General features: G+C 45.2%; 1 protein-coding gene across 1 annotated transcript; it reads left to right on the top strand.

Annotated features, from left to right (window-relative positions):
* Positions 1 to 10,119: 10,119 nt before the first annotated feature.
* Positions 10,120 to 13,631, top strand: LOC102375729 (phospholipase A2, membrane associated-like). The gene is made up of 4 exons (XM_006031499.1): positions 10,120 to 10,159; positions 10,921 to 11,065; positions 12,026 to 12,132; positions 13,510 to 13,631. The coding sequence occupies exons 1-4, from the start codon at positions 10,120 to 10,122 to the stop codon at positions 13,629 to 13,631; spliced, it is 414 nt and encodes a 137-aa protein (XP_006031561.1).
* The last annotated feature ends 10,003 nt before the right edge of the window (positions 13,632 to 23,634 follow it).

The following is a 23,634-nucleotide window of genomic DNA, read 5'->3' as shown; positions in this document are numbered from 1 at the left end:
AGTTTCCCACACTGACACTGATAATGAAATGCGTCAGTCATCTCAGAGACCAAAGAACTCAGCCTTTTCTGCATTTCACCTGAACACACAAATAGTCACACATGGGAAACAAAATGTTCGTGCAACACCTGGTACAAAGGGACTATCCTACTCGTCAGGGCTTTTGCAATATACAGCTTAGGTTGTACCTACCTGACCCTGAAAGAGAATAAGATGAACTTGACCACTTAGGAAGCCTTTCCAACATAGAGCAGCTGGGGGTGTGGATAACACCATAGCCTTGCCTTCCATTTTTCAGAGTCTAAAAGAGAAAGGAAGTCAGCACTTTCCATGCCTCAGTGTTATTCCTGGCTGGACTGCACTCCAGGGGTTTTCCATGGGGAACAGCCATCACTGTGCAACTAAGTGATCTGTTCCCCCCTGCATAACTTTAGCTCCCAGTCCCTCCACAGCCAGGGCACTTGCAAATAGGCAGTGGTCAAAACTGCAAAAGAGTGGAGAGAGCTTTTCAGGGACAAAGCTTGTGTCCAGCAATGTCCTGTCCCTGGGCCTTTGTTTCATAGTTTCATAGTTAGTCGGGTTGGAAAGGACCTGAGCAGATCATCAAGTCCGACCCCCTGCCATGGGCAGGAAAGAGTACTGGGGTCAAATGACCCTGGCAAGGTGTTTGTCTAGCCAACGCAGGTGTGGAAAGGTCAAGACAGGCAGAGCTGCATAAAGCCCAGATCACACATGTGTTGGATCTAACTCAGTGTAGGAAGAGAGGACAACCTAGTGTTCAAGCTGCCAAGCTCAGGTGACAGTTTCTATCCCCTGCTGTCACAGACTTACTGTATAATCTAGACAATTCACTTAGTCTCTGTGCCACGTTCCAGCCTTTGTACGGCAAGGATCCTGGCAGTGGCCTACGTCACAGGGCTGTTGTGAGCTGTAAGGAAAAATGTGCCGATGACTGAGAGGTGCCAGGATACGTTGCTAAGAGGACCAGTGCACACAACTGATCTGCTGGCCCTGTTTTCTGAATCCCAGCTGTTTGCTTGACATCAAAATATTTCCACAATCTCAGCAATATCTCCAGTCTGTACTTGGATCCATCTAAGTCCATATTTTGGTATGTCCAGCATACAGGCTCAAAGCAGATGACTTAAGCCGCTCCCGCAGTCTTTAGCATGGCTGCTGTTGCTGTGCTGGCAGGTGCCACCTGCTCTGCCCACCAGTGGTAGTGAGTGATGGATGGGGCACAGGGCTCGTAGGGCTCACCACCAACTGCCGTGATTGCCAAAGTTTCCACATGTCTGCAGAAACCTGAGGAAGAGACAGACCAGGGTGTCACGGCACTGCTGCAGCCAGAGCAGCTCCCGTAGAGCCCACCAGCTGCAAATACAAGAGATCACACAAGACCCTGAGAAATGCTTCCTGAGTCTTGGAATAGCTCCAGGCTAAAGTCTCGGGCATGGACACTACCAGCAATGCCAGCAGCTTCTGAGGGAGAGGGGCAGCCGAGTCACCCAGCAGCACTGCCCTTTCCTTTCTACAGACCTATAGCAAAAGGTCGAAGTACATTAGCAGCCCCGCATAGGTGTTTCTTGCGGCTGTATATGACACCCAGCTGGTTGGCAAACCCTCATCTTTGTGAGAGCTACAGGACTTTGCACCAAGAACTATCCAGGCTCTACTGTGCTCACAACCCAGAGGGGGCTGGAGGGTGCAAAGATAGGCAGTGCACACCATCTCCAACACTGTCCATTGGACTCAGCAAGGAGAAGAATCACACTGAACATTTCTAGCTCTCTCTTCTATCCAGCAACCTCTTTCCCGCACCTCTCCTCTGGTCATCAACCCCCGTCCTTCCAGCTCCCCCCCTCTGACACTCCTCAGCCCCCCTCTACAGCAGGGCCTATAATTCTCTATTGATGTCGTCAGCCATTGTCCCGCATATCAGCAATCCCTCGCAGTCGAGGATGATTGTCTTCCATGACTGCTTTACCTGTGGGCCCAAAGATGGCTGACGAGGCCAATCCAGGAGCGATAGACTCTGTTGCTACTAAGTCACCGGTTTCCATGCAAGGTGGGTGGCTCTGGATTCTTGATTCAGTCTATGACACGCCGTTTCTCACATTTGTCTGTCTCCTGTTGTCATGGTAAGGTTTCAAAGTACTGAGATCCTTGCAGCAGACTCTTTCTCCATTTGGAGCAGTCCTGGGCAATAGTCATCTCCCATGAGTTAGTTGATGTCCATGTTACCAGGGTATGAATTACGCTTTGACTCTTGCAGGGGTCTGCAAAAAAAATTGAACTGGTTCATTGATTACCAAGTCCATCTAAGCAAAGGAGCAATCCAATCGGAGACACGCCTAGGTTATGATTGTCAAATCTTACAGGGGGGCTCCCATCTCTTATGTGTTCCCCCTGAGCTTCCCCTTAATTTGCACTCTGCATTTTTTCAAGCTGGCCTTGAGGACATCCTTGAAGTGCTGTCTCTGTCCTTCTGTACCACATACCCCTGGCATCAGTACCTAAAATGAGTGTGCATACGTGTCTAGAGGCAGCAGGCATGAGGGTGCTCGGGAATACCAATACAGGCGTGGTAAGTGGGGCACACTGCTAAGTGAATGGATAAACTCCTGGCTCCACTGAAATCCAAGGGATTTTTGCACTGATATCAGATGAGGCATGATTTCACTTGGTGTGGTTTTGATCCCTTGACAGTCCACATGTTTCCAAACCCCATTGAAGTCATTGGGAAGACTCTAGTCAGGGCTTCATTGCAAGGTTATTGTTTTTTAATCATGAAGCTGACTGTAATTACTTGGCCGATATTTATATTTTCCTTGCTCTGTTGTCATCTCTTGCATTGTCTTGTCCCATGTTACTTTGGTGAATGTATTGGCACCAGATCCAGAATAAATACATCTTGCATTCAGGAATCAAACCAAATAAATACTAATAAATAAAAAGGGACTGCCTGCTCAGTAATGCCAAAGAATTCATGCCCGGGTCAGAACCAAAGGAACTGGCTTGTCTAAACCTTTTATAAAAAAACACCTGGGATCCACTGGGGGAAGCCCAGTGCACAGCAAAAGATCAGTCTCACCCGACAGCAAGAGGAAATCAGGCAGAAGAGTTGGAGGGGGTCGCCTCGCCAGGGCGCTGCAGAACTGCTGCTAAGGGCTAAGGAAACCCACCCCTTGAGAGAAGCAAGCAAGAGTCACTGCTGCAATGTGCCTGGTGCTTGGCAAGTGCATAGTTGAGGTCGCCTTAGGCAATGATACCTTCTCTCAGTTTGTCACATAACATTATTTCCCTGTCACATGAAGAGGAGCCAAACCCTTAGGACTGTCCCATCCCTTGGCTTCTTGACAGCATGCCTTTTCCTGGTTTATAGAGGTCACTCTTCAGAGGCGAGGAACAGTGGCGCACTCGCGGGAAGAGCAGAGCAGTCTAGGCTCTCTATCTCATCAGCTTGGCGAGGAGGATCACACTGCTGCCACCATCAGAGATCCTACGCTCCAGAACTTCATCCTCCTCAAAGGACTTGCGACACCCATGGAGCAGTAAATATCCCTGGGACTCTTGAATCTTTGAGGTTCAGCTTGGAGTAAGTTTTTTAAAAGCTGAAATGCTAAGCCTTTTCCTATTCCTGTAGGAACCATGGAAGTGTAGTGGGTTTCTCTTAATGATTTGCTGTCTTTGCATAGAAATCCCAAATCCTGGCTTACCTGAAGAATTGAGAGGATCTTTGGGGACCTAGAAATGAGCTGTTATAGGTACAGCCATGCCCTAACCTAGGAATCAGCATCTTTCCCCATCTCACACTGCTGCCAAGAAGGTTGCAATTCAGCTGTCAGCTTCCAGGTCTACTGTCTCACTCCAAAAACACACAGGTCAACACAGTCCTCCAGGGAAAGAAGGTAAGTCAGCACACTCGCTAAGCAAGGAGGGAAATAAAAAGTTATGCTGATTTATTCTGAATTGTCTGATTCTCCCAGCCTGGTGAGCTCTTAAACCAACTGGTAAGGTTGACCACCATTCAAATGGCTTTGTGGGCTTTATTATTCTTTTTACAAGACACAAAGCAGTACAAAAAGTACTTGACAGCATTTTGGTTATCAGCACACGTTTTTTCAAACGGTTAAAAGCGTGCCCCAAACTCTCTTTGCAATGGTGCAGGGAACCAGTTGCAAAGCCCTTGTTATTCAAAACCTTAGCAGAAATCTTTTTCCAGGCCAACTGGAGTAAAGGCATTTTGGGAGTAAAGGCACAGAGCTAAATTAATTCCTGATTTACCAAGCGTAATTATATCAGGGACGGATTTGCCCTAGAGGCCAGTAGAAAATCATCTTTCAGTGCCATTTTCATTTATTTCTATTAAAGAAATTAACTTTGGCAATATCTAAGGGGGGAGCTGGCATTCAAATTGCATATGATGAATTTTGCCAGCAAAAATGTAACCAAGCCAGACACATATTTGCTGGTAACATATCAATCTAACGACGTCCAGTTGGCTTGATGTAAAGCACAAATGAGGCTTGAAAAATCTGAGGGTGAGCTAGAAGCTTTCAATATTTTATTCCATTTCCTGATATTTAACTTACCCTGTAAATCATTCTCCCATGAGTCTCACAAACCTTCAGCTGGTCTGTGCGTTTGGCCTATTAAACTGTGTCCTCAAGTAAACCCAGTGTTACCGGACTTAATATTACACTTTGGGTAGTGGCACTGAATACATAACTGCTTAAAAAAGAATAGTTCATTCTCTGAAGGGCGCATTTATTGAACACAGCAATTTTCCACTTCAAGCACATGACAAAGAACAGCAGGAAAAAGTTTGCCTAAGCTAAGACACAGCCCTGTAAGACATGGTGACAGCACACACAACTTCATCTAACTTAGAATGCAATATAATAAACCAAAAAAAAACCCAACAGAAAACCTTGCATAAGTCTTACTTAATCCAGAAGGGCAAAGTGTCTCCTTACAGCTAGGTATTCAGAAAGTCCTTCTGGGTGAACCTGCACCTCCTTCTCCCCCTCGGGTGTCTTGACCAAAGCAGACAAGGCTCTTTGGGTAGATGTGATGTTTTTTATTAGATCAACTAAATAATTGGAAAAATTGTTCTTTGAAAGCTTTTGGGTACAAACACTCTTCTTCAGGAACAGGGAGAGTCTGCTGGTGCTTTATGTGCTCTCCTGAGTAGAACAGAAGCCAATGTGCAAAATGCAGGACTGTGAAAATGCAAATCCATGGCAATGAGGATCTGAGTGACTATAGCATGCTTTTCACGTATAGCATACCTCTCACCACTCACGCATTCAGTGTGTTTGTCTCGTAACAGGTATTCCAGTCTCTCACCTCTTACGGGTTCTGCTTTAAAATATAAATGTATTCCCCCATGGTTACACCAGCCCAAATAGTCCGGGACTTTCCCCTGTTCCCTTAGCTCTGACTCCAGCACATCTACATGATGATTGTGCCAGGTCTTTGGCAGCACTCAGGCTAGTCATGTTTAATTCACACATTCTTGTGGCCACAGGTGGAAAAGTAGTAGCACTGCTTTGGACTGAGAAGCAGGAGAAAATGAACAAAGGAGAGTTTCAAATGAATATTAAGGAACTTTCCCGATGATGAAACCTACTTGATTGCAGGAAAGTCCCCAAACCAAAGGAGCCAGTGGAAAGTCTTCTTCTGGAGGCTGAGCAAGGCACTCAGATATAGCCAAGTGCCTCATCTCATCCATCTTCCATCGGGTGTCTTTCCTTTGAATTTATCGGCTGGGCCCAGCTGGTCTTTCCAAACAATTTGCTCTGCCACAAGTTGGTGTGCTCAATGCAGGAATTTCTAGGTGAAATTCTGTGGGAGGTCAGCGGTGACCATTCTAGTCCCCTCCGGCCTTATCATCTAAGAGCAGTGAAAATGTGGATACAGGGCCTAAGAGAGGATGAAAACAAGCTGGGATGGAAAGTGAGTTTAAAGACTTTAAGCCAGCAGGATGGAGTGTCATGCAGTTGGAAATCAGCTTTCTGGAGCATGTTCTTCAGTCTCTCCGGCTGCACAGTGATAGGCAGGGCACAGCGCCTGAAAGGGCCAGTGAAATCCATGCCATCCTCTTTATTCTCACCGATGGGTATTAATACTGGCACTTGGAAACAGTCATTTACAGGACATGGCTTTCCCTAGAAGTAAACAGTATCTTTCAGGCGCCAGGGCTTCTGCTGCCTGCAACCGGAGGACAGGGTGGCTCTCACGTAGGAATACTGCAGCTTCCTCTAGCTCTGCTGATACGTGCCAACTGAGGACCTACCCCTTGATGTGTACATGCAAACCATAGGGTAAATGTGAAATAAAAAACTAAGAACTTATAGCACAGACCCAGGCACAGACTTCTATGCTTTGTTTCATAGAAACCTGTTTTGCAATGAGCAGGAGGAAGTCCCCTGTGCTGGCACCTGTGGAGCTTTCGAACAAAGGTCTCTCTGTGCAGACCCATCCAATGGGCACTGATACTACTAGGTTTCAACTGATAAGAAGAATTTGGAAAATGATCGCCAGTGTCTTAGGGCTTCCTGGTGCGAGCACAGAGAGAAGGCTTCCCCTTGGTGTGCCTGATTAACTGTTCAGCCGGGTCAGAGCCCTGCCCTCCACCTTGATGTGACAACAATAATATTAATAATGGCACAGCTGGAAGCCCTCAGGAGATCTTTCTTTGGGGGGAGGAAGGAGAAAAAGGGAGAGAGAATGTAAAGACTCAGGGGGAAAATATGTCCTGACTGTCATGGAATATATTGGGTGAAAGTCACCCCTCTGGTGGTGGCCAAGAAGGGACCTTGAGGTCCATTTTACTGGTGAAGGATAGACCAGAGTAGTGGATGGTCTGGTTCCTCCTCCTTCCAACCTAGCAACCATAGAGTCATAGATGTTAGGATCGGAAGGAACCTCAGTAGGTCATCGAGTCTGACCCCCTGCCCCGGGCAGGAAAGAGCGACGACCCCGGCTTGGTGCTTGTCCAGTTTCCCCTGGAAGACCCCCAGGGTAGGGGAAAGCACCACCTCCTTTGAAAGCCCATTCCAGATTCGACCCACCTCATCACAACCTTTCCCCATCTCCTACAGAAACCAGGATGCAGTATAAATCCAGACGTGCTGGAGGATTTTCTGAAGCCCCTTAAAGGCCTTTTACACCCCAACAGCAGCACCAAAACTATCACTCTGGCCCAGTGTGACTCCCTGAGCTGGACTGGGTTCACACAACTGGTCCTGCAGGCAATACAGTGGGGCACAAAGGGCTTAAGGCTTTCAATTTATACCCCTGTCAAATATCAGTATCTCCTGCATTCCTTCCATGGGATAGCAGGAAAGCACTGGTAACCAAGAGGGAAACTTTCGTCTGTCCTGTCTATGGAAAGGCAGTCTTTTACTATATGTATGTACAGCACTAAACAGAAAGGATCCCTGATTTCCAGTGGAGAAAAAGCCTCCCAGTGCAATTGTAAATAATGCTAGACTCACACAACATTTCAGACCTAGGTCCTTGAGCATCAAAAAGTATTTTCACCATAATAATGAGAGTCAGTTACAGAACATCTCCATCTCCATCTGCTATCTCAGCCTGAGCTGTGTTGGGGCATTCAGGGCATCATTGGCCTTGAGCTATACTTTGCCATGCAATAGAAGAGGGAAGTCCATACTTCTGGTCTGAGCTGGGGGAAATCCAATTGTCTGAGTGACAATGAGGAGTTCCAGAAATATTTTCTACAGTTCTTGAAACCACTGGGCTTGGTTGAAATTAATAAGAGAACAAGAAGGGGCTCTTCTCACTTTGGCTTTTCTGCTAATTGTTACAGATGACATATTTCCATGTAGTCAAAGGGTTGGAGTGTTTTGCGGCCATAATGGTCCACAAGGTGTATGAAAAGTGAGGGATTTTTATGGTATCTTTTACTGGGACAACAGTATAGTCAGGAAAAGAGTTGGACAAGCTTATTTAGTCTAGAGAAAAGAAGACTGAGAGGGGATTTAATAACAACCTTTAACTACCTGCAGGGTGGGTCCAAAGAGGATGGAGCTGGACTGTTCTCAGTGGGGGCAGACGACAGGACAAGGAGCAATGGGCTCCAGTTGCAGCAAGGCACGTTTAGGTTAGATATTAGAAAAAACTTTCTCACTAGGAGGGTAGTAAAACACTGGAACAGGTTACTCAGAGAGGTTGTGAACTTTCCATCTTTGGAGGTTTTCAAGACCCAGATAGACAACGCCATGGTTGGGATGATCCCCTTGGGGCTGGTCCTGCTTTGAGAAGGGGGTTGAATTAGATGTGACCTCCTGACATCCCTTCAAACCCTCATTTTCTATGATTCAGTGATTCTAAGGTATCAGGCATCATGTATTGTGCCCTTCCCCAAATGACTCCCCATGCCCTTCTTCAGGTCATCCTCCCATCCAGGTCCTGAGATGGACAGAAGGCTTCGGTTCCTGTGTCATAACTGTAAGGAGTTGGGGCAAAAGGCCTTTACATAGCAGCCATCCTTTGAGGTATAATTAGACAGCAGAGCTTCTTCAAAACACATGAGTGCCAAGTGATCTTCAGGTAGGTAAGGGCGTTTCAAGACATGGATCCCATGGAGGACCCCAGCCCTAAGGGCTACTCATCAGCCACCCTTCCTTTATCTTCCTTTTCAGGGGTCTGCTCCAATGGCCTTCAAACCAGTGCCAATGGCCAGGTTGATATCAACTGGGGTTGGCTTGGGTCTGAGATGAACAGAATTCAGTGCGGGGAAAACTCTTCTATGTACGATTACTGCCAGATCTACGGACGCTTTGCAGATTGGCCACCAGAGAACAGCTGGGCATGGGAAACAGATACCTTGCTGTAGATCAAGGGAAATCCTTTCATTTTCTAGAAAAGGAGAATGGGTTCTTAAAAAAGGAGAAATTCTCTTTTGCAGGAAAGCCCAGTCAGCAGATGCTGTATTAAATACGTGTATTAAATAGTAGCCACTCAGCACTGTTATGGGCAAGGGAGGAAACAGATCTGTCTATATAAACCAAGTCTGTTAGATTAGGAATTAGAAGGAGCTGCAGTGATTACCCCCAACCCCAGAAGAGGTGAGTAAAGACCAGCCAATGGCATTTTTCTACTATTGTTCAGTTCCTTTCCAAATGGCTACTACTGCACCTGAGAAGCTGTAGCCGGAGGTTAGCAGACGGGGCGCTCATTACTGGCACTGGGCTTGGTTGGCCCCTGGTACAACCACACTGCAACTGGTCCGAGAAGAATTAGTCTGGCCCGATGCATCTAGCACCTAAGAATGGGCATCAAAATGGTGTTAACTGATTAGCAGATCCCATTGGATGCATCCAGCACCATAGCTGAGACTCTGCCTGGGGCCTTTGAGGTCCATGGGGAGAATGTCTATCAGATGATCCCAAACTGGAACCAGTCTAAGCCTCTTCTCAGCTGCAAGGAAGTCTTAAAGGCAACATCCTAGGGAGCAAGGAAGATCTGGGGTGGGCACAGGTGGCCTGGCAGAGACTGCCCTGGCTTCAGGCAAGGTGAGGAAGGCAATGCAGTATGAACATTGGAAACAGAGCTAGAGAGTGAGGTCTTTCCCTGCTGATCCACCTTTGCTCTGAAGTAATAGATCCCACTCCCAGGAACGGTGCCAGAAGTCTAGAGGGGCATCAGCCTCTTCACATCTGCGCTGTCTCCTTTTCCAGCCACCACCACAAAGCACATTACCAGAAGGGAGAAAACATGGAAAATGCTAACCCTATCTTATTAGATTCACCCCCACACACTGGGCTGATACTATGCTGAGAATTGATATAATGCTGAAGTCTCACAAAAACCCAGAGAGGATCTAAGAGTAGACAGGTCTCATGCCATCCTTTTGAATGCTGCCCATCATGGTTTAAGCTTGGAGGCTAAAGCTGCACCACAATGTCTTGGATCAGTGTTATTAAGCTCCACTGCTCCCAACATTCAAGCAAGCCTTTCAGTTGCTTCCTGTGTAATGACCAAAACTGCCCCCTTACTCAGGAGAACAGTTTGTCATTCAGTCCTTTGCCTGAATGAATGCTAGATCAGCATGTACTTGTTTCTTTTTCCAGGTCCTAGAGAAACATGAAGCATCTTTTTGCACTCAGCGTACTGTTTGCTTTCGGTAAGTGTGCAGTAAATGTACTGGGCCAGTTCCTGACCTCACTTCGAGTGGTGCAAAAAAAGGTGTCAAACCCTTGATGCCAGTAGGATTATATCTCTGTTAAATCAGGAAGATCAGAATCAGGCCCACTAATTCCTTATCCTTCTCCAATTACTTTTGCCTAAAAGCTGACACATGCAACATCCAGTGGACCCATCCTGGTGGCCTGCATGTTCTTTAAGAGGGAGAAGGTGGCCTCAACCGATGGTGCGGTTTGCCAAGGGAAAATGTGCGCTCATAGTTCCCTAAAATAAGTTGCAGTTTATAGTCTGTGGTAGCTCAGGTGGAGATTGTTCTGGCTTTCAGAGCTAGTAAAATGAGAGGAGGGCTCGGGCTCGGTGTGACAGTGGGTGGGAAAGGAATGAGCACCAGAACAAGTGAGACGTAGCCAGTGATTTAAACTTCTTCTCCTGGTAGTCTTTTGGACCACAGAACTGTTCTTCCTACTTGTGCATTAGGGAGAAAAGTGACAAAAGGTCCCGTTCATCTCTTGCTTCCGTGAGACATGTAACGAGATTGACAGCAATGGTGATGATCCCTATTTTTACAAGTAAAAGGAGGCATGTGGGGTGATGGGGCCTGGTGGCGCTCCAGGCATCTAAAAGAAGGTGATCCGAAAGGAAATATAGCCCCAAAGAGCTAATAAAGTGATTTAATATAAACCAGAGGAAGAAGTGATATCTCCCCTCCCAACGCTGAAGTTCCCTCCTGCTGTTTCACAGGCATGACCGAGGCACACGGGAATCTCTGGCAGCTTCAGAGTATGATTGAACAAGTCACTGGGAAAAATGCCATACTGGATTATGCTTTCTATGGCTGCTACTGTGGTTTGGGTGGTAAAGGACGTCCAAAGGATCCCACAGACAGGTAAGTAAGTGCCTTTGAAACCCTGCTGGAAACATTAGTGAGCAATCACATTATTTAAAGGTCCTAAGGGCAGATTTTTAGTGATATTCATAGGTACCTTGTGGGATTCTCAAAGGTGACTAGACACTTCTCTCTCATGGAAATCAATGGGTGGTAAGCACTTTTTTTCGAATCCCACTAAGAATCTACCTGTCTCTTGAGATCCTAAATCCCTTGAAAAATCTCTCATGAAGTGATTAAGGGCCACATTTTGGAAGATATTTAGGCCCTTAGCTCTCACTGATTGCACTGCTAGAAATCAAAGTTTGTGATGCTGAAGATTGTAACCCACATCTATATTTACCCAAAAACGCTAACCATCATGTAAATGCAATGGGCCCAACTCTCAGATAGTGTAAATGGGGAGATTGCTCTGCTGAAGTCAAAACCTCTGGATTTCCATGATGGTGTGAAGGGTTAAGAGAGGGAAACGCCATCATTAGAACATCTGTCTGCCAGCCTGTCTCTGGGAAAGGTATTTTGGATTTTCAGATCAGTTTTCAATGGATTGGGTATTTCAATAAGGACTCCACAACACAGAAACTTCTGTGCAAGGTATCGGAGGAGATGCCTGAAACATGCTCTGCAAACTTGCCTGAAGGACACCAACGAGAACAAACATAATAGCTGCGCTTTCCTTGGGCGCTCAGCTTATTTTTATGTAGCCTTCGCAGTTGGGAGTGTGTGTGCATGCACATTTATGCACGTGTGTGTATATCAAACTAAGAACCTAAACCACTGTACTTCACCCTGTTGTTCCTGATTTACACCAATGGAAGCGAGAGGAGAATCCTGGCCCGTGGCACCAAAACACACATCCTGTTTGTGTACATTGGTGAAGAGTCAATAGAGGGGTTTTTCACTTGTGTTTTAAACCTGTCTCTCCGTATGTCTCATTGCTAACGTCTTGTTTCTCCCCAGATGCTGCGAGATGCATGACTCCTGCTATAGCCGGCTTAAGAATTATAGCTGTTTTCCCAAAAAAGTGAGCTATAAGTACTACTCCTCGCATGGATCAGTATTATGTGGTGAGTTGGCTGCTGGTTAGCAAGATGTCTATTTGGTTTTGTTTCTGCTCCTAGATCAGCAGACTGCTTTGCCTTTTGCCTTTTTAAAGTCTGTATCCTGAGCCCAGCAAGCCAGAGTTTTTTGCTCTGATGCATGAAGAATATGAAAATAGGTCATTGGCAATCGCTAGCTTAACCAAGGGGATTCAGCCCCTAAAGTCAAGAGTGTCCTTAAGTACATGGTTGACTTTAAGAGTGCACTTAAGTGCCATCCTGAATTGTAATGTTTTCTGAAGTCAGGCTTCGCTGATTATAAGGAAATGTGTCTTAACATTTCTTCTCGGACCAGAATTCCAATGCAAAGGTAGCTGTGAAAGCCCCACATTGAGTCCCAGTAACAGGAGAAGGGAAAAGCAGCATAAATCCTATTTGCTGTGACAAGGGTGGCAAGAGAAATCCACAGGACGATGTGGGAGGTGGCAGTAAGAGGGTCTGACAGAGCTGGATTTACACAGGAGTTAAGCTGGAGAGATGCACGGGTGCATTGTGAACAGACACTAGTAGAGAAAGCGAACAAACAACATAGCGCTACAACCTCAAAAAGGACCGTTTGCATTTTTACGGAGGTCAAAACAGCACATGTCAACTACTGCAAGACTTTCGTTTTTCAAATGGGAAATTCATTGAAACGCTTTGTTGTAAATGATTGTATTTTCAATGAAACAGCATTCGTCAAAAAATAACCCACTTCCCTAAAAAACTCTCAACCAGCTGGGGTTTACATCCCTGAATACCTTCAACATGTGTATCATACCACGGTCAGTTCCCACGGTCATTTACAGTCATGCTCACTAAATATGAATTTATAAACACGCTTAACTGCTGGATTTGCCAAAACAAATCTACTCCAGTCACTGCTCACCAGTGGGCTTTGCTCAGTGCTTAAATTGATATACCCAGAAAAAAACATGACAAATGCTTCTGGGTGACAAAGGCTGACATTTGAGATTTGTGCTTGAAAGGGAAGTACGCTGAATTCTCATAGGCACCGTGCATTTAGAAAGACCAGCAAGCCAACAGGGACAGGAATTTTTCCACCACCTAGAATCAAGTGGCTAAAGAAGAAAAAAAACGACTTGTGTTAATTAATGATTAATTATGGTGGTATCAATTAGAAACCAGGGCTCCATGGGACCTAGAGATGAAAGTGCCTCTCTTGCCCAGTGCCCCAACAACCCTAAGGCCACTGCTGATATAGGTAGTGTTAAGTATTCTTCAACAATGCATCTGTTACCATAATTTCCTGGGACCATGTTCTATCAACTCCTGACACTGTTCATCTTTCCGCTCAAAGAGCCTCTACTGACACACACTTTTCCTATTTCTGTTTGTTTGCAGGGTATGGGTCCTGGTGTACAGAGCAGTCCTGTGACTGTGACAAGCGCCTGGTGCTCTGCTTGAAAAAAAACTTGTACAGCTACAATAAGAAATACAGATTTTACTTAAAGATGACATGTTGAGATGAGGAGAACTGGTATTAAAAGACACTCAGCCCAGAATTTGCCCCACTTCTCTCCTGGACAAGAGCCAATATACTCAATATTTTCAAAGATGAAAAACCTCATTGCATTGCTTTTATTCGAACATCTGGTTACCTGTTCTGTGTTTATGGAGGCATATACAGTTATGCAAATACAAGTTTTACGCTGTGCATCAGGGAATTTTCATTATGTTTGGTGTGTACTGTTTTTTCATGCTGATCCTATTTGCATGGGGTCATGGGATGTGGCTTTCAGTCTTTTTCAATTAATGAGCAAATCAAAAAGAGAACAATCACAGGTGTGAACTAGGCCTGGCAAATCGAGTTATATCAAGGACTTGGGGCTGCTATTGACTCGAGAGAAGTCACAGCAGCTGTTTCTAAATAACCAACACGATCTACTTTAATCTGCATCATGATGCAACAATTAAATGCCCCTAAAATATGACCGTACAACTGGTGCTCTGCAGCTCCTCTACCTGGGAAGCGATATTCTTAGCACTGAGCCTGTGCCTTCCCTCTACCCTGCAATAGGGGGTTCAAATTGCAAAGGGAAAGATCCTCATCTGGTTGATACCTGTGGTTTTATACCAGCTGAGGATATGGTCCGGGGTGTAGGGAGCTGTGTGCTGTTGGAACAAGGATGACCCCTATCAGGCCTGAATTACTCGCAGGGCAAGGCTGGTCTAGGAACAGTTGTAATGTCCTTAGGGTGTTCGTTCTCTGACTGTCAGAGAGATGTCACTGTTGAGCTGAGACAGAAGCATTTGCAAGCTGGAGTCTTGCACCTATAGGTGGTCTCCCGTAAGGACCTGCCAGGGGTTTGCGGCATTTGTGCAATGAATAAATCACTCTCGGGGGGGTCTGGCTGAGGTTCACTGGCACTCAGGCTCCCAGACACCAACAGCATGGCCAGCAAACAAATGAAAAATAGCTTCCAGTTTAACGGCTGCAAAAACACCTGTTGCAGTCACCTCCAGTAATGCCCCTGAACAGCCAAACTGATGAATGCTCCACACACACCCCACTACCGCCCTTTAACTTGCTGCAAAGAAACAGTCAGACTCCACATAGCTGGTTTCTCAGGCCCATAGCTTTGCAATCATGAGTGCAGAGACTGCGATTTCTGGGAGCCAAGTACATTTATAGGAAGGAGGGAGTTTTCTCCCTACATAATTCTAAAATAGTGGATTCAATTTGTTCCTGTATTTTAGAGGATTGCATGCTAAAAAAATATCATCCCAAGGCTGAGATGTGTTCATGCTCCTGGTGGAAAGTGGAAAGCTCAGGAGTTCTTGATTAGAGGGTCTTGCTTTTCTGCTCAGGGTCATACCGAGGGCCAAACCTGGGGTCAGAAAGGCAAAGACTGTAGAGATTTCTGCACAGGGCAAAGTCTTCTTCTGAGGATCCCCTGAGTATATATTAACCAATTACTCCTCTGTCATTGCAGTGGCAGGGCACTGGCAGTGCCCTCATCTCCCCTCCTTTTAGCTGTGCCATATTGCAGGGGGTTCTTGGTGTTTTGGGGCATGCCCTTAAAGCCATGGAGGCGGGTTTCCCCATGATTTTAGGGTCCCCTTGGGTAACTGGTTGTCTGCAATTGCAGGGGACTGGATTCAGTGACACAGCCCTGTCATCTTATGTTCTTAAATGGAGCTATTGCAAAATAGAGACCAGAACCTCTTCACAGGGCTCAGTTAGATGGAAAATGGTTGTTTAACATGCATCAATTTTTCTCCCCTGACTCTCTTGAAAGAATCAAATGAGTTCTGGCACCAAGGGGAGGGGAAGTGTCTTCCTCTGGGACCCTACGGAGGCTGGCCGCATGGGCTACCCCTCCTTGGTCTTTATGCATTGCACAGCAATCACTTGGAAGAAGCTGCTAAGAGAAGACAACACCCTCTTCCATCCCTTTGGCCTGCTCCCAACTATATCTGTCACACGTGGAACAGATGCTCTTCCTTGCCAGCTCTTACACCCTGGCTTATATGGACCTGGCTGGCTCCTATATCCAGCACCACACCATGCATTCATTAATATCTATTAATGAGAGCCATCAGTGTGCTCAGCAGTACACAGACCTACCAGATACATAGTCCGTGCCCCAAGAAGCTTATGTTTTAAACCTGCAGTGCAGAGCCAGTTGTAGGGCCAGTGTTCAAGTATTTTTTAATGATATCTGCTCAGTATCTGATGTGGGACCATTTGGGTCTGTAAAAGAGAGAGATCTGAGCCAAATCCCTCAGTCCAGTCACTTCAAAACCCCCAAGCCACCCGAACCTCCACTCCACGGGCCTTGTTAGCCAACCACGCTGCCTCAAATCTCAATTCAGACCCAGGTCCCAATGAAATCCATGGGGTTTTAACAACTGAATCTCCAATGGAGAGGTCTACCAATGATTTTTACAGCTGTGGGCACCACAGGGCCTGCATAAAATCAGGAATAGGATGGAGGGTGTCTCTTCTCACTTCAGCTTGCTTTCAATTTTCTGGAAATTACATATTTCTAGCTCATCATCCAGTGTTCTTGAGTTACTCAGAATGAGAATTGTGTGTACTTATTCTGCAGATGGCTTCAGTTCCTGTGTCAAGTGGGACTAAGGAGTTGGGCCATACAAAAGTAGTCATCTATTCAGAAGTAGATAGGTACTAGAGATGGAAGTCACCCAATGCACATGGACTATACCCCCACTTCATACCCAAAAGGACCAGATTCTCAAAAGCACCTCATCCCAGTAATTTTCATGGCAGTCAGGCACCGACATAACCATGAGGAACTGGAATCATCTCTTGTACATCTTCATATGGCTCTTAGCACAGTGAGGATGTATGGTCACAGCTACTGGGCTAGAAGAACCAAGAATCAAGACAGAGAAAGCAGAGTTTCTACCCTGATGGACCAGGCTGGCGTCTCCATTCAGGAGGAGGGATTGTGAGGGCTAAGGGACTGGGTACACGGGAGAGAAAATGGGGAATATGTGCTGTGGGCATGGATTTTCTCTGCCCCTGCACAAGGTGAATTCCTGGGGGCATTTCTTTTGGTGGCAACAGCACCAGTTCTGCACTGTAGACCTTACAGCAAACCACGGAGTTGCTACACTGGGCTGTCAGCACTTGGGAGGATCTGTGCAATCTTTCTGTCTTGTAATGTAAGATGCAGAGAGAACAGCTAAACAACATCATGGGGAACTCAAAATCCACTAACGATCCTTCTTCTTCTTCTTGCTTCCTGTGGTCACTAACCACAGGAAGAAAAGGCAGTAAGAGAAATCAAATCTCATGTTTCCAACCATAAGCTGGTACAGACAAAGATCAGGATGGAATTGCACTTCCCAGCCTCTTCAAAATGCAGCATTGTACAAATGCCAAGTGACATCTAAATAGGTAATGAGGTTTCATGGCATAAGCATCTGGAGGACCCCAGCATTACTAGCAAGCAAGCTATTCAACATCCACCCCTTCCTTATGTCTTCCCTTTTCTGCGGTCTGGTCTAATGGCGTTTCAAGCCAATGTCAAGACCACGGCTGATACCAACTGATGTTAGCTTGGGCCTGAGATTAACAACAGAAATATCAATTATTCTTCTATATGTGATTACTGATTCATCTGCAGAGTTCGCAGAATGCCTCCCTCAGAGACCTTCCAGGACTGGGTAAGAGATGGCTCGTGCTAGGCTGACGGCGACCTTTTGATTCCTTAGAAAGAGGAAGTTTGATTTCTTAGAAAGAGGCCACCCAGCACAAGCTCTATTAAATATGTATATTAAGTGATAGTACGGGTTTAGTCAAGGGAAGGAACTGATCTATATAAAGTAGGATTATTCCCAACCCCAGAAGAGGGATGTTATTTTAGTACCCCCGCTGCTCTATTATTTTCCAAATAATTAATATTGTATCTGAGAAGCTTGGACTGGAGGCTAGCATTACCTCTTACTAGCATTAGGCTTGTTGGACATCTGCTGCAATTGCACTGCAGCAAATGTGGATTACACTTGGAATTAGTCCAACCAGATGTTTCTAGCACCTAAGAACAGACACTGGAAGGAAATGAACTGGCTAGCACAGCTCGTCATCCCACTGGATGCATTTGGTGTATGTGCATCTAGCATTATAACGGAGGCTCACTCTGGGGCCCTTCTTGTTCACAGGAAACATTTCTATCAGATGATACAGTGAGGACCCTCCTGGCCAAACTGGGAACCAAGCTAAGCTGGTCCTAGCTGTAATTTACTCTCTGCAAAGCTTAGCAGACTCAGAAGAGAGTGGAGCTGCTTTCCACCAGCAAGACCTGGGCTGGGCACAAGTGGCTTGACACAGACTATCGTGGCTATCATCAGTCAGGCAAGGTATGGAAGGCAGTGAATTATGAACATCGAAGGCAAAGCAGGAGACAGAGCTGGAGGGCAAGGGATCCTTCCATGGATTTATCATTGCAAAGGAGTGATAGATCCCATTGTCCTTGTTCGCAGGTAATGCAGCAGGACACCTTTCACTGCGCTGTGTTGCTCCTAGGACAAAGCTGAATAGGAGATGCCAAGACACTGGAGGGTTCAAGTGACTTCTCTCCTTTCTTTTCAGTGCTTCCTTTTCTCACCACCCTCCATTTCCTACTGCTTTTCCAGCCCACCCCGTTCCCATTTTTTCTTTCTATGAGATCCACATACATCCAGCGCTGTTTAATGTATTTTCTATGAAAGACCCAACAGTCCAGCTACAGCTAGAGGATCTGGTGTGAATACATGCAATCAATGAGCTTGATTCACTGTTCTAGTCTAATGCTCAACCGTTCCAAGTAATTGTGTCTTAGGGTGAGACAATTAGGTGATGCATGGACGCAATGGGAGAAGCCAGTTTTTGAGCCAGGATGGATGAGGCAAAGTCAATAGTGCCAAAATCCTAAAGGAGCATCAGCCTCTTTGCTTAAATGGTGGCTCCCTCTCAGCCAAAGCAGCAATGTCAGAAGGAGGGAAGAACAGGGAAGGTGCTAACCATATATTGTTAGACTCAGTGGAAGAAATTCACCCCCATATGGAAAGATGATGTTGCATCTAGGCAACACTTGAAGCCCCGTATTAAGCCCAGAAAGGGTCTCAGTACTGCACAGGTCTCATGAAGTCCTTTGGAACGTCTCCCGTTATGGTTTATGCTTGGAGATGTTTGATATCATCCATTATGGTTCATGCTTGGAGATGTTTGAGGTCTCCCATTATGGTTTATGCTTGGAGATGTTTGTCTTCACCTCCATTTCTTGGCAGCCAGTGGTCCTGAGCTCCACTGCTCCCAGCATTCAAGTGAACCTCCCTCTCTCCTCTCAGCCACCTCCTGTGCAATGACCTGTGATCCAGAAGTAGCGTCTACTCAAGACAGCTGCAGATCATAAAGCCCTTTGCCTGAATGAGAGATAAGTGTTTTGGTTTCTTTTATCAGGGCCTGAATAGAGATGAAAAATCTCTTTGCACTCACTGTACTATTTGTTTGTGGTAACTGTAGTAAATTCCCCAGGCCAGTTCTTGACTCCCTTCTAGTGGTATAGAAAAAGGGGTAAATCCACTGATACCAAAGGGGTTATATATCAACATTAAATTAGCAAGATCAGTATCAGGGCCACTAAATCTTGAATCTTTTCCAATCATGGTAGTCTAGATGCTGTCTGAAAAATGTAATAACTTCCAACAAACCCTGTAATTCAACACACTTGGGTCATATGCTCCTTCAAGTTGCTTTAGCACAGTGATTCCCAACTGTGTTAGAATTGACTTAAGGTACCCCTCGTTAGACTCAAGGCCCTGCTCAAGAAATGCCAGCTCTTAGCTTTACAAAAAACTAGAACTCTTGGTTCCAAAATGATACCTTTTATTAGACCAGCTGGAAAATGTCAAGAAAATTGTCCTTTTCTGCAAGCTCTTAGCTTTTACACTTAGTAACTCATCTGAAAAAAGTAAGAAAAAAATCAGTTTGGGAGTTGTGCTTTCTTTGGGGTGCTCAGTTAATTTTTATGAAGCCCTCACAGTGTGTGGTGAAGAATCATGATCCATAGTGCCAAATACATATTTTTTGTGAGCTTTGGAAAACAGTCAATAGGGATTTTTTTGCTTGTTTTAACCCTTCCTGCATGTGTCCCATTGCTGCAGTTTTGCTTTCTCCCAGATGCTGCCAGGAACATGACCGCTGCTACCGATGGCTTTGGCATCATAGCTGCAGCATCAAAACAAAGCGGTATAATTACTCCTACCGTCTGGAGAAATAACCTGTGGTGAGCTGGTTCCTGGTTAGAGACACTCATTTTGCTTTTGTTCCCGTTTCTCTATCAGCAGACCGCTTTGCTTCATCCTGATCCTAGAAAGCCAGAGCTTTTGTTCTGATGCATGAGGAATTTGCAAACAGAAACGGAGTCACTGGCTGGTTTAACCATGAGGATTTAGGTCCTGATTCAAATGTGTCCTTAAGCACATGCTTGACTTTAAACACTTTTTTCAAATGTGCTTAAAGGCTGCTCTGAATTGTGATGCATTCAGAAGTCAGGCTTCATGCTGGACTATAATGGCATTTAAGCGCCTAATGCTCCTAAAAGTTGGGAAAAGGTAGTTAACCCTGTCAGGCTGAGTTAATAAGTGGAATAGCAGAGCAGACTTTTACAGATGGGAAATGAACTGAAACTTCCTTGCAAACAGTTTTTCTTGTCAATGAATCAGCATTTGCCAGCCAAAAATGCTTCACTGAAAAATTCCCAAACGATAGCTGTAATTTAAATTTGCATAAACTTCCAATAGGCGTCACACCACGATAAATTCCCGCACGCTCATTTAGACGTACGGTCACTAAATATGTAATTCATGACCACATTTAACCCCAATAAATGTACTGCAATTGCTGAGCTAGGACCCTGCAGAATAGATACTTTACACTCTACTGCTAAACTACAGGTGTGTAACTCAGAGCTTGAAGTTAAATACATAGGTAAAACAAGTGACAAATTATTCTGGACAGATGGTAGTTGGGCTGAAAGGTAAATACACTGAATTTTAACAGGCATCCTAAATTAAAAAGAGTGATGGATAGGAATTTTCCCAACACCTAGAATGAAGTGGCTAAAGAACAGAAAAAGAGAGACTTGTTAATTATTATTTTTCATGATTGGTGTAATAGGAACTAGAACCAGGACTCCAGGGGACTTAGACATGGAAGGTGATTACAGAGCTCAGACAGAACAGGGCAGATGGTGTGTGGGCCGATGGAAAGCTTGAACAAAACTGTTCTACTGACATGCTGTAAATAGTTACAAAAGTGTTTTCTCATCAGTTTCCTTGTGCAAAAGTGGACATGGTCCTCCAGGAGGAAGCTAGCCGCTGCACTAGGGGTCACGCACTGCAGTGTGACATCATATTAGAGTACATATTGGCACTCTGCAAAGCAGAAATGCTTCATCAAACAGTTCCTCATCAGCTGCCAGATGTAATATCTATCATATTTTTCAAAGCGTATTAGACTATTTCACATTCCCATCTTAGATCAGATTAATTAACAGACTGTAAACCATGACAGTCCCTGTCTACTGTGAGTAGTAAGTTGTATTCAATGTCATATTTTTTACCGTAATACCATGGAGTGGGGTTTTAATACTGTGTAGTTCCCTAGTGGCCACCAGTCCCTTCTTAATATATCTTCTATTAAATAATTGCCAACACTGCTAACCTCGCTCCCTCACTCAAAGACACTCTGTTAACATATATAATCTGCCTTCTGGATTCCTTTTGTTTGCAGGGGCAGGCTCCTGATGCAGCAAGCGGCTCTGTGAATATGACAAGCACTTTGTGCTGTGCTTAAAAAATAATTTAGAGAGCTACAATAAGAGTTACCACTACTATTTAAACAAACAGCAAGCATGAAAATGATGTGATCTCATGTTAAAAAGAGAGCCACTGCCTGAGCCCCAAATTTGTTCAGATTTCCTAATAGACAAAAGTCAATGTACTTGATATTTGCACAAGATAAAAGCACTGAGTTTTATTGCTTTTATTATAACATCTGGTTACCAATGGTATCTCAGTGGATGTGTATATAAATATACAAATGTAATTTTTATATGCTGTGCATCAGGGCATTTTCATGCTATGTTTGCGTGAGTTGTGTTTTAATGATGAAGCTATTTACGTGTGGTTACTGAATTTGTTATTCTTTATTTAGTCTTTAAATAACGGTTTAAAAACATTAAAAACCAATCAGATACCTGAACTAGGCCTGACAAATTGAATTCTGTTCTTGATTTGGGTTTGCTGTTAACAAAACAGACATCTCAGTGGTTGCTTATAAACTACCAACATGATCTACTGTAAGCTGTGTCGTGATGCAGTGATTGAATGGCCTTAATTCTGCTCTGATTCAACCCTATTATAAATGAGGAGCAACTGTCTGGAAATCAGGAGGAATACGCTGGGACAAAATGGGCCCCAAGCGGGATAAATCTGGATTAAATGAGCTGATCATTACACCTATCTACAGCTTCTGAATAAGGCCCCAAACCCTGTCACTCAGACTGCTAGCATGGTGCCCCAAGCACGTGTAGATACTGTTGGGCCTGCAAATTAGCCCAGAAGTCCACACTCCCAGCTCCCATCACAGGACTGGAGTGGGGGAGGAAGCAGGGAAGTTTTAATGTTCCTTTCAGAGCCACCTGCTTAGGGACCAGATCTTCAGCAGTGCAAACTGCAGCAGAGCCAGTGTCTTCGATGGACCTCCACTGACTCCTGAATTGACACAGCTCCATCCAGGACAGTGGAAATACGCCAGCTCACAACAACTGATGACGTGATCTGTAGACTTAGATTAGAATCCTGTTGCTTTCTGACTGGGCAAAATAATCAGGGCGAAATTGGGGGAAATTAGAGAAGAGTCATGCCTTAGGGATCTTGGCATAAAGTTGATAAAAAGAAGAGCAGAATCGGAGCATTTGGTTATGCCTGTCTGAAGCCTCAGCACCCCCCACATCCCAGTAGCAGATTTTCAGTTGTTTCCTAGCAGCACGCTTGATGTGCAGAACATATGCAAGTATATCCACTTGCCAGCCGAACATACTGTGTATGTATTCTTGCTCTTAGCCTTCCATCACCTTCCTAATAAAATAGCTGCTCTGCAGCTTCTCTGCCTAGGAAGCAATATTTTAAGCACTGAGCCTGTGCCCTCCCTCGGTCTCATGTATTCATCCCCCAATGTCAGACTGATGTCACTGTTGGGTTGAGATAGAAGTATTTGTGAGTTGGAGTCTTTCACCTGTAGGTGTTCACCCATGAGGACCTGCCAGGGGTTTGTGGCTTGTGTGCAATGAACAAATCACTCTCAGGGGGTCTGGTTGAGGTTCAGTAGCACTAAGACTCCCATGTGCACTAAACACAAGTTACATGTAACGCTACAACACACGGTGTTAAAGACAAGTTCCTGTTTGAAACGAGAACAGTTTTGTGGCGGTACAGACATTGGTGGAAGATCCATCATGTGTCGATACAGACGTTGTGCACATCTGTACTCTTTTTGTAATGCGACAAGTGCACATGTAGTGCTACAAATGCAACATGTCCATAGCCCCACACACCAATAGCACGGCCAGCAAACAAACCAAAAATAGCTTCCAACTCAATGGCTGCAAAAACACCCATTGCAGCAACCTCCAGTCGCATGTCTGAATGGTCAAACTGGCTCAAAAATTCCATGTATGCACTACTAGCTTCCAGCTCTGCACAGCAATCACTGGGAAGAGGCAGCCTCTCCATTAGCACATAGCCTGATCAGGCCCGTTCCCACAAGCCCCTCCTCCATCCTTTCATCCTTTTGGCCTGCTCCCAACTAGGTCTGTCACACACTTAACAGGTGCTCTTGCTTGACAGCTCTTCCATCCTGGGAAGGGCACTTGTTGGAAGCCCAACGAAGAAGAGTGATTCCACAGAGCTGTCTCAGAGGAGCCAGATTACTTACCAGTGAAGTAGGCGTGG

This window comes from Alligator sinensis, unplaced genomic scaffold (assembly GCF_000455745.1).
Source record: "Alligator sinensis unplaced genomic scaffold, ASM45574v1 scaffold1719_1, whole genome shotgun sequence".
Classification (NCBI taxonomy): domain Eukaryota; kingdom Metazoa; phylum Chordata; order Crocodylia; family Alligatoridae; genus Alligator; species Alligator sinensis.
This window is presented reverse-complemented; position numbering and strand designations above follow the sequence as displayed.

Excerpts from the sequence above, each read along its gene's own strand:
- LOC102375729 (XM_006031499.1), top strand. The coding sequence starts at position 10,120 with ATGAAGCATCTTTTTGCACTCAGCGTACTGTTTGCTTTCG. Across the intron at positions 10,160-10,920 it reads CAGCGTACTGTTTGCTTTCG|GCATGACCGAGGCACACGGG; the intron begins GTAAGTGTGCAG and ends GCTGTTTCACAG. Across the intron at positions 12,133-13,509 it reads GCATGGATCAGTATTATGTG|GGTATGGGTCCTGGTGTACA; the intron begins GTGAGTTGGCTG and ends GTTTGTTTGCAG.